The 14734-nt window shown below is 57.6% G+C and overlaps 1 protein-coding gene across 1 annotated transcript; it reads left to right on the top strand.

The window, feature by feature from the left end:
• The first annotated feature begins 485 nt into the window (after positions 1-485).
• Positions 486-14463, top strand: CAPN1 (calpain 1). The gene is made up of 24 exons (XM_066570622.1): positions 486-525; positions 640-694; positions 2621-2659; positions 5378-5647; positions 6746-6815; positions 7491-7609; positions 8156-8289; positions 8371-8539; positions 9354-9437; positions 9511-9596; positions 9669-9743; positions 9819-9979; positions 10051-10229; positions 10647-10658; positions 10766-10977; positions 11063-11102; positions 11412-11477; positions 11992-12049; positions 12137-12201; positions 12277-12345; positions 12893-12971; positions 13078-13194; positions 13924-13982; positions 14103-14463. Exons 4-24 carry the CDS (start codon positions 5381-5383, stop codon positions 14127-14129), a joined length of 2148 nt encoding a protein of 715 aa, XP_066426719.1. The 5' UTR covers positions 486-525; positions 640-694; positions 2621-2659; positions 5378-5380; the 3' UTR covers positions 14130-14463.
• The last annotated feature ends 271 nt before the right edge of the window (positions 14464-14734 follow it).

Genomic DNA, 14734 nt, shown 5'->3' with positions numbered 1-14734 from the left:
GGAAGGGGCGGGGCTAACGTCGCTGAAGCGAAGGAAAAAGGCGGGAAGGCCCCGCAGCTCCTGAGGGGATTTTGCCGCTTTTTCCTCTTTTGGCAGCAGAAAATCACTTCAGCACTTTAAATTTTATTAAAATATAGCGAAGAAGGATGGATTAAACTACAGAGAAACGTTTAATCCTGCGGCATGAGGGAGGCAGAGAGGTACAAGACGGAGTTAAACCTGGGCTCACTGAGCTTTTGGGGTTGAACGCTTGCTGTGGTTTTGGGGGGATTTCGGGCTTTTTAGGCATTAAAAAGGGTTGGATTTGGGGGCTTTTGGGGTCACTTGGAGCTTTAAGGGGGTTAAATGCTAATTCTTGTTCTGGGGGTCTTTGAGGTACCGTCCAAATTGGGTAAATCCCCTCCCCTCACATCCCAGACCCCCCCAAACCAGGCGGTTTTCCCCCAAAATTAATTTTTTTATTGTTTTTCTCCTCTTCAAGAAGACACCGTGGTGCCGACGTTTCTCTCCAGGCTCTCTGACAAGGTCAGTCCAAACAAAACCAACTTTTTGTTCCATTTCTTTTTAATAGAAGCAACATTTTTGCCTGAACTGAGTTGTTTTTTTACCTAAACCTGCTGTTTTTACCCCATTTTGCAGGACCTGCTGGCCATGGCGCTGCTGGCTGCCCTTGAGCGATGCAATCCCCTGCCCCGTGAGTCCTTAATTAGGCCCTTAATGAAGCCCTGCCTTAATTAGGGCCCTAACACCTCCTAACCAAGTAGGGGTCTCAGTAATGACGCTCTCAGTAATTAAGGGAGGGTCCCTAATTAAGCCCCTGTAATGAACTAGGGGGGCTCTAATGAAGCAGGGGGTTCTCAGGATATTCTTGCTAATGAAGTGGGGGGAGCTAATTAAGCAATGCCTCCATTAATGAAGCAGGGAACCCTAATGAGGAACCCTAATTAACCCCAAAGGTGTCAAACCCCAAACCCTCCGAGTCCTCCTGCAATTCCCATTCCCAAATTGCTGCAGATTTACCCAAAATCCCCGATTCCCACCCAAAATCCCTAAATCCCATTACCCAAAATCCCTGATTCCCACCCAAAACCAACCCTGGGATAACCCTGAAAGCCCAGACAGGGCCAGGGCAAAGAAATTCTCAAAACTGGGAATTTTACAGCAACTTTGACCGAATTTCCCTTTTATTTAGGGCCCTTTTTGGTGGAAATTTGCCTTTTTTTTTTGTTTGACCCCAAATTGGGCCCTTTTTTCTTGTTTTTTAACCCTAAATTTGGCCCTTTTTTGCTCTTGGCCCAGAACTGGGCTTTTCTCTTTTTTTATTTTTTATTTTTGCCCCCTAAATTTGGGCTTTTTTTGGTTTTGTCCCAAACCCCCTGGACCTGGGGCTGCTCCCTACCGGATTTGGGGTAAAACCTGCAGGAGCTGGGGCTGTGCCACCCCCTCAGTGCATTTTCTTTGGTTTTTACCCAACCAATTTTGGGGTTTTTTAACCCAACCCCATTTTTGCTCTCAAGTGTCTCTTTCCTGCCATCCCAACTGATGCTTTGGGGTGAAATCTCCGTTTGGTTTTTTTTTTTTTTCCATTTCTGTTTTATTTCTCACCCAAACCCTTCCAAATTGCCCAGAATTGCTCCTTTTCTCCCCGAGGCCCCTCCTGCCGCCCCATTTTTGGGGGAGGAATGTAGAAAATGGGGGAAAAAAATGTGGAAAATGGGCAACACGTATTAAAAAATGCTTAATTTGGGGGGTTTTTGTCGTTTTGGTTTTTTTTTCCTGTGGGAGAAATGGTGAAAAACAAATTACAAAGGGGGAGTGGGATCTGGCTTGGGGGTGGGGGTGTCCATTGCCCCCAATGTCCCCTCAGTGTCCCCCACACCCTCCAATGTCCCCCCCCATTCCCCATCTCCCCCTTGTCCCCCCAATTCCTCCCCCTCCCCAATGTCCACCCCCTCAATGTTCCCCCAGTATCCCCCCCACCCCTGATGTCCCCCCAATGTCCCACCCCCCAATTTCCCCCTCGTGTCCATCCCCCCCAAATGTCCCCCCCACCCCCCAATTTCCCCCGTGTCCTTCTCCCTCTTGTGTCCCCCCAATGTCCCCCAACAAGTCCCACCCCTGTCCAGTCCCCCCAATGTCCCCCTGTGTCCATCTCCCCCTTATCCCCCCAATGTCCCCCCCAGTTCCTGCCCACCCCCCCAATGTCCCTCCCCGATGTCCCCCCCGTGTCCCACCCCCCCAATGTCCCTGCAATGTCCCCCCCTATTCCCCACCCCTGCCCACCCCCCCAATGTCCCTCCCCGATGTCCCCCCCGTGTCCCCCCCGTGTCCCACCCCCCCAATTTCCCCCCGTGTCCAGCCCCACCCCCGCCCCTCCCCCCTCAATGCGGTGCAAACCCCGCAGGATCCCGGACAGCCCCAAACCCCCCCAAAATCCCCCCAAAGTCCCCCCCAAAACCGCTCGGTGCCCTCCCCACCCCCTTGGGGAGGGAGCGGCGCGGGGAGGAGTCTCGGGCTGGGGGGGGAGGGCGGGGGCGGCCTCGCCTTCCTGCTCCAGGAACTTTGGGCTGAGAATTTTCCCTTTTGCCGCTGCTTTTTTCTCCCCCCCAAAAACCAAAAGCGGCGATCCCGGGAGCGCCGCCCCCGCAGCAGAGCCGAGGTACGGAGCGGGCCCGGGAGGCGACAGCCGGGGACAGGCGGGGACAGCGGTGACACAGCGGGACCCCGGCGCGCCCGGCGCTTACACAACTCCGGATCGGGGCAAAACCCCGCAGAAACGGGCAAAAATCACCCCGGGGCCTCCTCCCCTCCATTCCCGCAGCTGGGAAGGGGCGGGGGCGGCTCCCCCAGCCCAGCCCAGCCCCGAGCCGCGGTTTGGCCAAAAAAGGGATTTTGGGGAATGGGGGGCGCCGCTGCTTTTCCTGGAACTCTGGTGGTTTTCACCACTTTGGGGCTTTTTTCGCTCTTATCAGGCGGTTCCTGCCCAGCCGAGGGGAGGCTGAGCTCCCGCCGGGGCTGCGGGGCCCCAAAACGGGGTGAAAAGAGCCCATTTCTGCCAACTGCACCCCAAAAACGTACGTGGGGAGGGGGCGAGGGCAGCTGGCGCTGTCAGAGAGGGGGGCACAGGGAACTTTGGGGACCCCCGGGCGCTGGGAGGGTTGGACTCCCCCTCACCCCCGTTTTTGGGTTAATTTCTGCATTTTTGGGACGCAATCCCCGAGTTGGGGCTGGCCCTGGCCCTCGGGCTGTGCCGGGCTTTGGGGTGACAGAACCCCCCGTGTTTGGCCTCATCTGGGGGGGCTGCACTGCCCCTACCCCTGTCACGGCTCTGTCACTCCTCGGTGGCTCTAATTAGCGTTTAATTAACGTGCCTGGTGCTTAATTAAGCACCCCAATGCTTAATGAACCTCCTCAGGGCTTGAGGAAGGCCCTGGGGCCACGCCTGCGGCCCCACCTCAACCTGCAGGACCAGTTTGGGGCACTTTCCCCCGGTTTCCTCAGCCTTTGGGGCTGCATTGTCAGGAGTTCACCCTGACAGGGCCATTTTGGGGTGAAACCCCAGGGTTTGGGATCTCTGGGACCTTCCCTGCCCTGGAATTGCTGCTTCTTAACCCCAGAACAACTTCACTCTCAACTCACCAAAGCTGTCCCCGTTTCCTCCAACCTGACACGGGCAGGACTTCAAATCTGGGGGAAAACCCCAAATTCCCCCTCCAAAACCCCAAATTCCCCCTCCAAAACCCCAAATTCCACCCCAAACCCCCCATCCCTTGCAGAACACGCATCTCCATCCTGCTTTTCCCTGCATCCCGAGTGCATTTTTCCTGTTTCACCCCCGAATTCCCCCCAGTCCCCGATCCCCATGCAGAATGAGCTCCTCTCCCTCATTTTCCCCTTAATCCTGAGTGCATTTTTCCTGTTTTACCCCCAAAAGCTCCGAATTCCCCCTCAAAAACCCCAAATCCCCCATCCCTGTGCAAACCACGCGTCTCACCCCCTGCTTCTCCCCCAAATCCTGAGCGCATTTTTCCTGTTTCACCCCCAAACCCCCCAAATTCTCTCCCAAAAACCCCAAATCCCCCCCAAAACCCCAAATTCTCCCCCATCCCTGTTCAGAGCACATCTCAATCCTGTTTCTCCCAGAATCCTGAGCGGGTTTTTCCAGTTTTCACCCCCAAAACCCCCAAATTCTCTCCTAAAAACCCCAAATCCCCCCCCAAAACCCCAAATTCTCCCCCATCCCTGTTCAGAGCACATCTCAATCCTGCATTTCCCAAAATCCTGAGTGGGTTTTTCCAGTTTTCACCCCCAAATTCTCTCCTAAAAACCCCAAATCCCCCCCAAACCCCCTTCTCCATGCAGACCACGTGTCTCACACCCATTTTCCCCCAAATCCCAAGCGCATTTTTCCTGTTTCACCCCCAAAACCCCAAATCCCCCCCAAACCCCCATTGAGAACATTGAGATGTTCAGAGCACATCTCAATCCTGCATTTCCCCGAATCCTGAGCGGGTTTTTCCAGTTTTCACCCCAATCCCCCCCAACCCCTAATCCCCATCCAGACCCCATTTCCCCCATATTCCCCCATCCCCATCCAGACCCCATTTCCCCCATATTTCCCCATCCAGACCCCAATTTCCCCCATATTTCCCCATCCAGACCCCATTTCCCCCATATTTCCCCATCCAGACCCCAATTTCCCCCATATTTCCCCATCCCCATCCAGACCCCATTTCCCCCATATTTCCCCATCCCCATCCAGACCCCAGTTTCCCCCCCAACCCCCCATCCCCATCCAGACCCCATTTCCCCCATATTCCCCCATCCAGACCCCATTTCCCCCATATTCCCCCATATTCCCCCATATTCCCCCATCCCGACCCCATTTCCCCCATATTTCCCCATCCCCATCCCGACCCCATTTCCCCCATATTTCCCCATCCCCATCCAGACCCCATTTCCCCCATATTCCCCCATCCCCATCCAGACCCCATTTCCCCCATATTTCCCCATCCAGACCCCAATTTCCCCCATATTTCCCCATCCAGACCCCATTTCCCCCATATTTCCCCATCCAGACCCCATTTCCCCCATATTTCCCCATCCAGACCCCAATTTCCCCCATATTTCCCCATCCCCATCCAGACCCCATTTCCCCCATATTCCCCCATATTCCCCCATATTCCCCCATCCCGACCCCATTTCCCCCATATTTCCCCATCCAGACCCCAATTTCCCCCATATTCCCCCATCCCCATCCAGACCCCATTTCCCCCATATTCCCCCATCCAGACCCCATTTCCCCCATATTCCCCCATCCAGACCCCATTTCCCCCATATTCCCCCATCCCCATCCCCTCTCCCCGTGTGTTCCCAGGCCATGGCGGAGCCGCCGGTGGTGCCGGTGTTCTGCACGGGCGTCTCGGCGCAGGTGCGGCGCCAGCGCGCCAAGGAGCTGGGGCTGGGCCGCCACGACAACGCCGTGCGCTACCTGGGCCAGGACTTCGGGCGGCTGCTCCAGGAGTGCCGCGGCTCCGGGGCCCTGTTCCGGGACCCCGCCTTCCCCCCGGCCGCCTCCTCCCTGGGCTTCCGCGAGCTGGGCCCCGGCTCCTCCAAGACGCGCGGCGTGCAGTGGAAGAGGCCCACGGTGAGCGCGGCCCCGCTCCCGGCGCCTTTCCCGGGGAGCGCACTTGGAAATGGATTTCCCTTCCAAAACGGGAAATCCGTTTGGAAATCCCTTCCAAACCCATTGGAATCTCCAAAATCCATTCGGAAATCCCTTCCAAACCCATTGGAATCTCCAAGATCCATTCGGAAATCCCTTCCAAACCCATTGGAATCTCCAAGATCCATTCGGAAATCCCTTCCAAACCCATTGGAATCTCCAAAATCCATTCGGAAATCCCTTCCAAACCCATTGGAATCTCCAAAATCCATTCGGAAATCCCTTCCAAACCCATTGGAATCTCCAAGATCCATTCGGAAATCCCTTCCAAACCCATTGGAATCTCCAAGATCCATTCGGAAATCCCTTCCAAACCCATTGGAATCTCCAAAATCCATTCGGAAATCCCTTCCAAACCCATTGGAATCTCCAAAATCCATTCGGAAATCCCTTCCAAACCCATTGGAATCTCCAAAATCCATTCGGAAATCCCTTCCAAACCCATTGGAATCTCCAAGATCCATTTGGAAATCCCTTCCAAATCCATTGGAATCTCCAAGATCCATTCGGAAATCCCTTCCAAACCCATTGGAATCTCCAAAATCCATTCGGAAATCCCTTCCAAACCCATTGGAATCTCCAAGATCCATTCGGAAATCCCTTCCAAACCCATTGGAATCTCCAAAATCCACTTGGAAATCCCTTCCAAACCCATTGGAATCTCCAAGATCCATTTGGAAATCCCTTCCTGTTCAATTCCTGGAAACGCTGTCTGGGAGATGAACCCTAGCTGCAGCAGAAAAGCGATGGAATAAAAAGAAGCCACAAAAACAAACAAAAACCCCCTAAAACCGACCCCAAAATCTCAAGCTGTCTTCCAAAGAACAGTCTCTGACAAAGGTTGTACTAAGGGGGAGTTATTTCAAATTGAAAGAAAACAGGTTTTTTCTGGTGGGTGTTAGACAGAAATTCTTTCCCAGAAGGGTGGTGAGGCCCTGGCACAGGTTGCCCATCCTCCCCAAATCCCCGTGGTTTTCTCAATTATCTCAAATGACCTCAGATTTGGGGGTTTTTCCGCAGGAGCTGTGCCCGCGCCCGCAGTTCATCGTGGACGGCGCCACGCGCACCGACATCTGCCAGGGAGCGCTGGGTGAGGAATCCTCCTTTGTCCCTGTCCCCCGTCCTCCTTGGTCCCCAATCCGTGGGGATTTGGGATCTCTCTGTGCCCTTCTCTGCCCCGGAATTGCTGCTTTTTACCCCAGAACGGCGCCGCTCTCAACTCACCACAATTCCTCCAACCCGACACGGGCAGGACTCCAAATCTGGGGGGAAACCCCAAATTCTCCCCCCAAACCCCCAAATTCTACCCCAAACACCCCATCCATGTGTGGAACATGCATCTTAATCCTGATTTCCCCCCAAATCCTGGGTGCATTTCTCCAGTTTCACCCCCAAAAACCCCCAAATCCTCCCCAAACCCCCATCCCCATGCAAAACACCCATCCACCCATTTTCCCCCCAAATCCTGGGTGCATTTTTCCAGTTTCACCCCCAAAAAACCCCAAATCCTCCCCAAACCCCCATCTCCATGCAAACCACCCGTCCCCCTGCTTTTTCCCCAAATCCCAGGTGCGTTTTTCCTATTTCACCCCCAAAAACCCCCAAATCCTCTCCCAAAAACCCCAAATCCCGATCCCCCCCCCAAAACCCAAATCCCCCCCAAACCCCCATCCCCCGTCTCTGTCCCTCTGTCCTTCTTTGCCCCGAATCTGTGGGGTCTGGGGGATGGTTCTGCAGGAGTTGGGGTGGTTTTGGTGCTGCCCAGGTGACTGCTGGCTGCTGGCGGCCATCGCCTCGCTGACGCTCAACGAGACGCTCCTGCACCGCGTGGTGCCGCACGGGCAGAGCTTCCAGCAGGGCTACGCCGGCATCTTCCACTTCCAGGTCAGCCGGGCCCGGCCTCGGGGCTCCCCTCTGCCGTTCCCGGTGCAAACCCCAACGTTTTGGGGCTCCCAGCACCACTTCAGGCCTCCTCTTGTCCTTCTGAGAGGTTCCCGCACCGTTTTGGGGCTTTCTTCACCTCTTTAGGCCTCCCCTTCATCATTCAAGGGGATCCCCCCCAGTTTTGGGGCTTCCAGCATCACTTCAGGCCTCCTCTTGTCCTTCTGAGAGGTTCTCACAATTTTGGGGCTTTCTTCACCTCTTTAGGTCTCTCCTTGACCATTTCGAGGGGATCCCCCACAGTTTTGGGGCTTCACTCTGTAATTTTGGGGTGACCCCCAGTGTTTTAAGGGTTCCCTCCACCATTTTGTCACACCCCCAATTTTGGGAGCATCTCCCAGTTACTTTTCCCACCCAGTTCCTCACGTCCCCTCCCGTTGTGGCGCCTCCACTTCTCCACTGCTTTTCGGGACCCCAAACCGGGCATTTTCCCCCCAAAATCTCCTTCCCTGCGTGACCCTGGCGCCTCCTCTTCCTCACCCCGCCCAGATCTGGCAGTTTGGCGAGTGGCTGGACGTGGTGGTGGACGATTTCCTGCCCACCAAGGACGGGAAGCTGCTCTTCGTGCACTCGGCCGAGGGCTCCGAGTTCTGGAGCGCGCTGCTGGAAAAGGCCTACGCCAAGTGCGGCCCCTCCCCGCCCCTCCCCGCGCCCCCCGTTTCGGGGCGGAATCCCCCAAAAACCGCCCCGCTCGTCGCGCACAGGGTGAACGGCTGCTACGAGGCTCTGTCGGGCGGCAGCACCTCCGAGGGCTTCGAGGACTTCACGGGCGGCGTCACCGAGTGGTTCGACCTGCGCCGGCCCCCGGCCGACCTCTACCAGATCATCCTCAAGGCGCTGGAGCGCGGCTCCCTGCTGGGCTGCTCCATCGACGTGAGCCACCGCGGGAGCGGGCGTTTTGGGGGAAATCTGCGGGATTTGGGGTCGTTCTCACATTGCTCCATCGACGTGAGCCACGGCGGGCGTTTTGGGGGAAATCTGCGGGATTTGGGGTCGTTCTCACATTGCTCCATCGACGTGAGCCACCTCGGGCGTTTTGGGGGAAATCTGCGGGATTTGGGGACATTGCTCCATTGACGTGAGCCACCGCGGGCATTTTGGGGGAAATCTGCGGGATTTGGGGACATTGCTCCATCGACGTGAGCCACCGCGGGCGTTTTGGGGGAAATCTGCGGGATTTGGGGACATTGCTCCATCGACGTGAGCCACCGCGGGCGTTTTGGGGGAAATCTGTGGGATTTGGGGTCGTTCTCACATTGCTCCATCGGGATTTGGGGTCATTCTCATGTTGCTCCATCGACGTGAGCCACCGCGGGCGTTTTGGGGGAAATCTGCGGGATTTGGGGACGTTGCTCCATTGACGTGAGCCACCTCGGGAGCGGGCGTTTTGGGGGAAATCTGTGGGATTTGGGGTCGTTCTCACGTTGCTCCATCGGGGTTTGGGGTCATTCTCATGTTGCTCCATCGATGTGAGCCACCGCAGACGTTTTGGGGGAAATCTGTGGGATTTGGGGTCGTTCTCACGTTGCTCCATCAACATGAGCCACTCCACGTTTTGGGGGAAAATCTGCGGGATTTGGGGTCGTTCTCACGTTGCTCCATCAACATGAGCCACCGCGGGCCTTTTGGGGGAAAATGAGCGGGATTTGGGTCGCTCTCTGGGTAAGGCTGCGGTGGCTCCTCGCAGATAACGAGCGCCTTCGACATGGAGGCGGTGACCTTCAAGAAGCTGGTGAAGGGCCACGCCTACTCGGTGACTGGTGCCAAGCAGGTGAGGGCGGGCACCGATTTGGGCGGGAAACGGTGGATTTTGGGTGGCGGAGCCCTGACAGCGCCGTCCGCAGATCCCGTACCGCGGGCAGGCCCTGGAGCTCATCCGGATGCGCAACCCCTGGGGAGAGGTGGAGTGGACGGGCGCCTGGAGCGACGGGTGAGGCTTCGTTAGCGCCGGGCTCGTTAGCGGTGACGAGCCGGGGCCCTGCTGACCCTGCTGTCCCCGCAGCTCGGCCGAGTGGCACGCGGTGGAGCCGGCGCTGCGCCAGCAGCTCATGGTCAAGATGGAGGACGGCGAATTCTGGTAGGGGGAACTTCAACCCGAGCCCCTTTTCCCGCCCGTTCCGAGCCTGGAAACGAGCTCAGACTCTTCCTGCAGGATGTCCTTCCGGGATTTCCTGCGGGAATTCACCCGCCTGGAGATCTGCAACCTCACCCCGGACGCGCTGCAGTCCCACAAGTTCCGCAAGTGGAACACGCAGCTCTACGACGGGACGTGGCGGCGCGGCAGCACCGCCGGCGGCTGCCGCAACTACCCCGGTACGCGCCGGGGGGCGGCCCCGGGCCCGCGGGGCCGGGCGCCCGCTGAGCCCCCTCTGCCCCCTCCGCAGCCACGTTCTGGATCAACCCCCAGTTCAAGATCCAGCTGGAGGAGGTGGATGATGACAGGGACGAGGACGGCGGGCGCGAGCCGGGCTGCAGCTTCCTGCTGGCGCTGATGCAGAAGCACCGGCGCCGCGAGCGCCGCTACGGCAAGGACATGGAGACCATTGGATTCGCTGTCTATGAGGTAACGGGGTCAGTTAGGGTCAACCGGCATCAACTGGGGTCAGCTGGGATCAACTGGGGTCAACTGGCACCAGCTGGGATCAGCTGGGATCAACCAGCATCAGCTGGGGTCATCCGGGATCAACTGGGGTCAGCCAACATCAACTGGGGTCAACTGGCATCAGTTGGGGTCAACGGGCATCAACTGGGGTCAACTGGCACCAGCTGGGGTCATCCGGGATCAACTGGCATTAACTGGGGTCATCTAGAGTCACCTGGGGTCTGTTGGCATCAGCTGGGGTCAACCAGCACGAGCTGGCCTCAGCTGGTTTCAGCTGTGGTCACCAATGGTCCGTCGGGGTCAACTGGCATTCACTGGGGTCACCTGGGCTTGCCTGGTGTCACCTGTCACCAACCAAGGTCCCCTCTCTCCGCACAGGTCCCTCCCGAGGTGGGTTCCATGCGCCGGCGGTGCTGTTTCGGGGCAGGCCGCCCCCGGGGCCGTTTTTGGGGCCGTTTTTGGGGCCGTTCTGGAGCGTTTCCCCCCGGTGCCCGCAGTACGTGGGGAGGTCGGGCGTGCACCTGAAGCGGGAGTTCTTCCTGGCCAACGCGTCGCGCGCGCGCTCCGAGCAGTTCATCAACCTGCGCGAGGTGAGCACGCGCTTCCGCCTGCCGCCCGGCGAGTACATCGTGGTGCCCTCCACCTTCGAGCCCAACAAGGAGGGCGACTTCGTGCTCCGCGTCTTCTCCGAGAAGAAAGCCGGCACCGAGTAAGCGCTGCCGCCGCCGCGCCGGCCGCCCGGGGCCACGCCCGCGCTCGGCCCGCTCTCTGCCTGTCTGTCTGTCTGTCCGCAGGGAGATGGACGACAAGATCCAGGCCACGCTGCCGGACGAGGTCAGCCAGGGACGGGAGGATGGGTTGGCGGGGTGTCAGGGTGGGGCGGTTCCCAAAATGGCCGCTTCTTCCCCCAGGGCGGTTCCCAAAATGGCCGCTTTGGGCGGTTCCCAAAATGGCCTCTTCTTGCCCCGGGGCAGTTCCCAAAATGGCCGCTTTGGGCAGTTCCCAAAATGGCCGCTTCTTGCCCTGGGGCGGTTCCCAAAATGGCCGCTTTGGGCAGTTCCCAAAATGGCCGCTTCTTGCCCTGGGGCGGTTCCCAAAATGGCCGCTTTGGGCGGTTCCCTAAATGGCCGCTTTTCCCCCCAGAAAGTGCTGAGGGAGAGTGAAATCGATGAGAACTTCAAGCAGCTCTTCAAGCAGCTGGCGGGGCCGGTAAGGGAGCGGTAGCGATCGGCTGTGACCTCAGGGGTCGGTGGTGATGTCATTGGTTGATGATGATGTCGTTGGTTGGCCGTGATATCATTGGTTGTAGATGACATCATTCATTGGCCGTGATGTCATTGGCTGGCTGTGACTGTGACATCATTGGTTGTAGATGATCTCATTGGTTGGCCATGGTGTCATTGGTTGGCCGTGATGTCATTGGTTAGCAATGACATAATTTGTTGGCCATTACATCACTGGTTGCCCATGATGTCATTGGTTAGCAATGACATCACTTGGGGATGGTGTCATTGGTTGGCTGTGATGTCATTGGTCGGGCATGACATCATTGGTTGACCATTACATCATTGGTTAGCAATGACATCACTTGGTGATGGTGTCATTAGTTAGCTGTGATGTCATTGGTTGTCAATTACATCATTGGTTGGCCATGACGTCACTGGCTGCCGGTGACGTCACTGCCCATCGGTGACGCCGTGGCCCCCCCGTGTCCCCTCCCCAGGACCTGGAGATCAGCGTCACCGAGCTCCAGACCATCCTCAACCGCATCATCGCCAAACGTGAGCCGGGGTCTGGGGGAGTTCCCCCCCAACTGACCCCACCCCCCTCATTAGCATCTCATTGACCCCCAAAACCGCCAATTGCAGACAAAGACCTGCGCACCAAGGGCTTCAGCCTGGAGTCCTGCCGGAGCATGGTGAACCTGATGGACGTATCCTGAACCGGGGGGGCCGGGGGGGCTCGGGGGGACCCCTGGACCCCCCCTTTCCTTAACCCCCTCCCCCAGAAAGACGGGAACGGGAAACTGGGGCTGGTGGAGTTCAACGTGCTCTGGAACCGCATCCGCAACTACCTGGTGGGTCTGGGGGCTCCCGGGGGCTTGGGGGTCTGTCTCGTGGGGGACCCCCATTTTGGGGGGGCTTGGGGTCTGTCCTCATGGGAAACCCCCATTCTGGGGGGGGGCTTGGGGTCTGTCCTCATGGGTGACCCCCAGTACTGAGGGGCTTTTGGGGTCTGTCCTCATGGGTGAACTCCATTTTGGGGTCTCTCTCCTCATGGGTAAATCCCCCCCCCAACACTGTTTTCCCCCTTTTTTGGGGGTGTGGGGTGAAGATTTTGGGGTCTTTCTTCATGGGTGGTCTCCACTTTGGGGGGATTTTGGGGTACATTGGGGTGTTTTGGGTAACCCCTGCTCCTCTGGGGTGGATTTTGGGGTATTTTGGGTAACCCCTGCTCCTCTGGGGTGGATTTTGGGGTACTTTGGGTGACCCCTGCTCCTCTGGGGGGGATTTTGGAGTACATTGGGGGGATTTTGGGTGACCCCTGCTCCTCTGGGGGGATTTTGGGGTACATTGGGGGTGTTTTGGGTGACCCCTGCTCCTTTGGGGGGCTGTTCCTGCCAGAGCATCTTCCGCAAGTTCGACCTGGACAAGTCTGGCTCCATCAGCGCCTACGAGCTGCGCCTGGCCCTGGAGGCTGCAGGTGACCCCCGGGACCCCCCTGGGACCCCCCCGGGACCCCCCCGGGACCCCTCCCGTCCCCAGGCCCCCCCGGTGACCCCCGGGCTGTGCCCCGTGCCCCGTCCCAGGGTACCGGCTGAACAAGAGGCTGCACGAGCTGCTCATCACCCGCTACGCCGAGCCCGACCTGGCCCTGGACTTCGACAGCTTCGTCTGCTGCCTCGTGCGCCTGGAGACCATGTTCCGTGAGCGCCCCAAGCAAACCACCCCAAATGATCCCAAATGATCCCAGACCATCCCAAATGATCCCAAACCATCCCAAACCACCCCAAACCACCCCCCCTGTCCAACCCTGACCATCCCAAACCATCCCAAACCATCCCAAATGATCCCAGACCATCCCAAACCACCCCAAACCATCCCCCCCGTCCAACCCTGACCATCCCAAACCATCCCAAACCATCCCAAACCATCCCAAACCATCCCAAATGATCCCAGACCATCCCAAACCACCCCAAACCATCCCCCCGTCCAACCCTGACCATCCCAAACCATCCCAAATGATCCCAAATGATCCCAGACCATCCCAAACCACCCCAAACCATCCCTCCTGCCCAACCCTGAGTGATCCCCAACCATCCCAAACCATCCCCAATGATCCCAAACCATCCCAAACCACCCCAAACCATCCCCAATGATCCCAAACCATCCCAAACTATCCCAAACCATCCCAAACCACCCCAAACCATCGCTCCTGTCCAACCCTGAGTGATCCCAAACCATCCCAAACCATCGCTCCTGTCCAACCCTGAGTGATCCCAAACCATCCCAAATGATCCCTCCCATGCAATCCTGAGTAAACCGAAATGATCCCAAACCATCCCTCGCACCCCAATCCCGAATCATTCCAGCCTTCCCGACCACGCTTTTCCCTCACAAATGGAATTTTCCAGAATCCCTTTCCCTCCCCTCAGGGTTTTTCCAAGCCATGGACGTGGACCAGGACGGGGTCGTCACGTTCGACCTGCTGCAGGTACCAGGGGAGATCAAGGCCTTCCTCCTCCTCTTCCTCCTTCTCTTGCTTTCCCCCCTCTTTCTTCACCCTCTCCTGCTGCCCTTCCTCCCTCACCCTCCTCCTCCTCCTTCTCCCCAGTGGCTCCAGCTCACCATGTTCGCCTGACCGAACCCTCCAAGTGCCTTCAACCACCCCGCGCCGGTTTTTCCCTTTTTTTGGCTTTTTTTCAGCAGAAAAGGCTGGATGGGGGGGTGGGGTGGGGGTCACACAGGACCCCCCCGAGCTTTGCCAAAGCCCCCTGTCCCTCCCTCACCTCACGCTCGGCCCTTTTGGGGCAAATCCTCCGGATTTTGGTGCCTCCTGTGCTGACGGAGCCCCGGCCGTCGTCCTTCGCTTCAGGGATCTGCTGCCCCCGGGTGCCATCAAGTGATTTTTTTATTGTATAAATTAAAAATGAGATATAAACCAAAGAAAAAAAATATTATTTAAGTCAAAACTCCTTTTTCTGGCAGTTCTTTCTCCCCCTCAAGGCGAGGGGGTGAGGGGATCTCAAGGTACTGCAAAATATCGGGTTTAGGGGTTGTCTTGTGGTTGTGGATCCCAGATTCGGGGTTATATTCATATACTTTTGGGATATTTTGGTGGTTTTCACTTAAAACCTGGGGATGTCTCCTGGGCGGGGGGTGCAGGATGAGGCTGCCGTGAATCATAGGGGATGAGGGGATGGGCAGGGAGGGGACCCCAGACCCGGGGCAGAATCCCCAGGGCAG

The sequence above is a fragment of the Molothrus aeneus genome, unplaced genomic scaffold (genome assembly GCF_037042795.1).
Source record: "Molothrus aeneus isolate 106 unplaced genomic scaffold, BPBGC_Maene_1.0 scaffold_30, whole genome shotgun sequence".
NCBI classification, from domain to species: domain Eukaryota; kingdom Metazoa; phylum Chordata; class Aves; order Passeriformes; family Icteridae; genus Molothrus; species Molothrus aeneus.
This window is presented reverse-complemented; position numbering and strand designations above follow the sequence as displayed.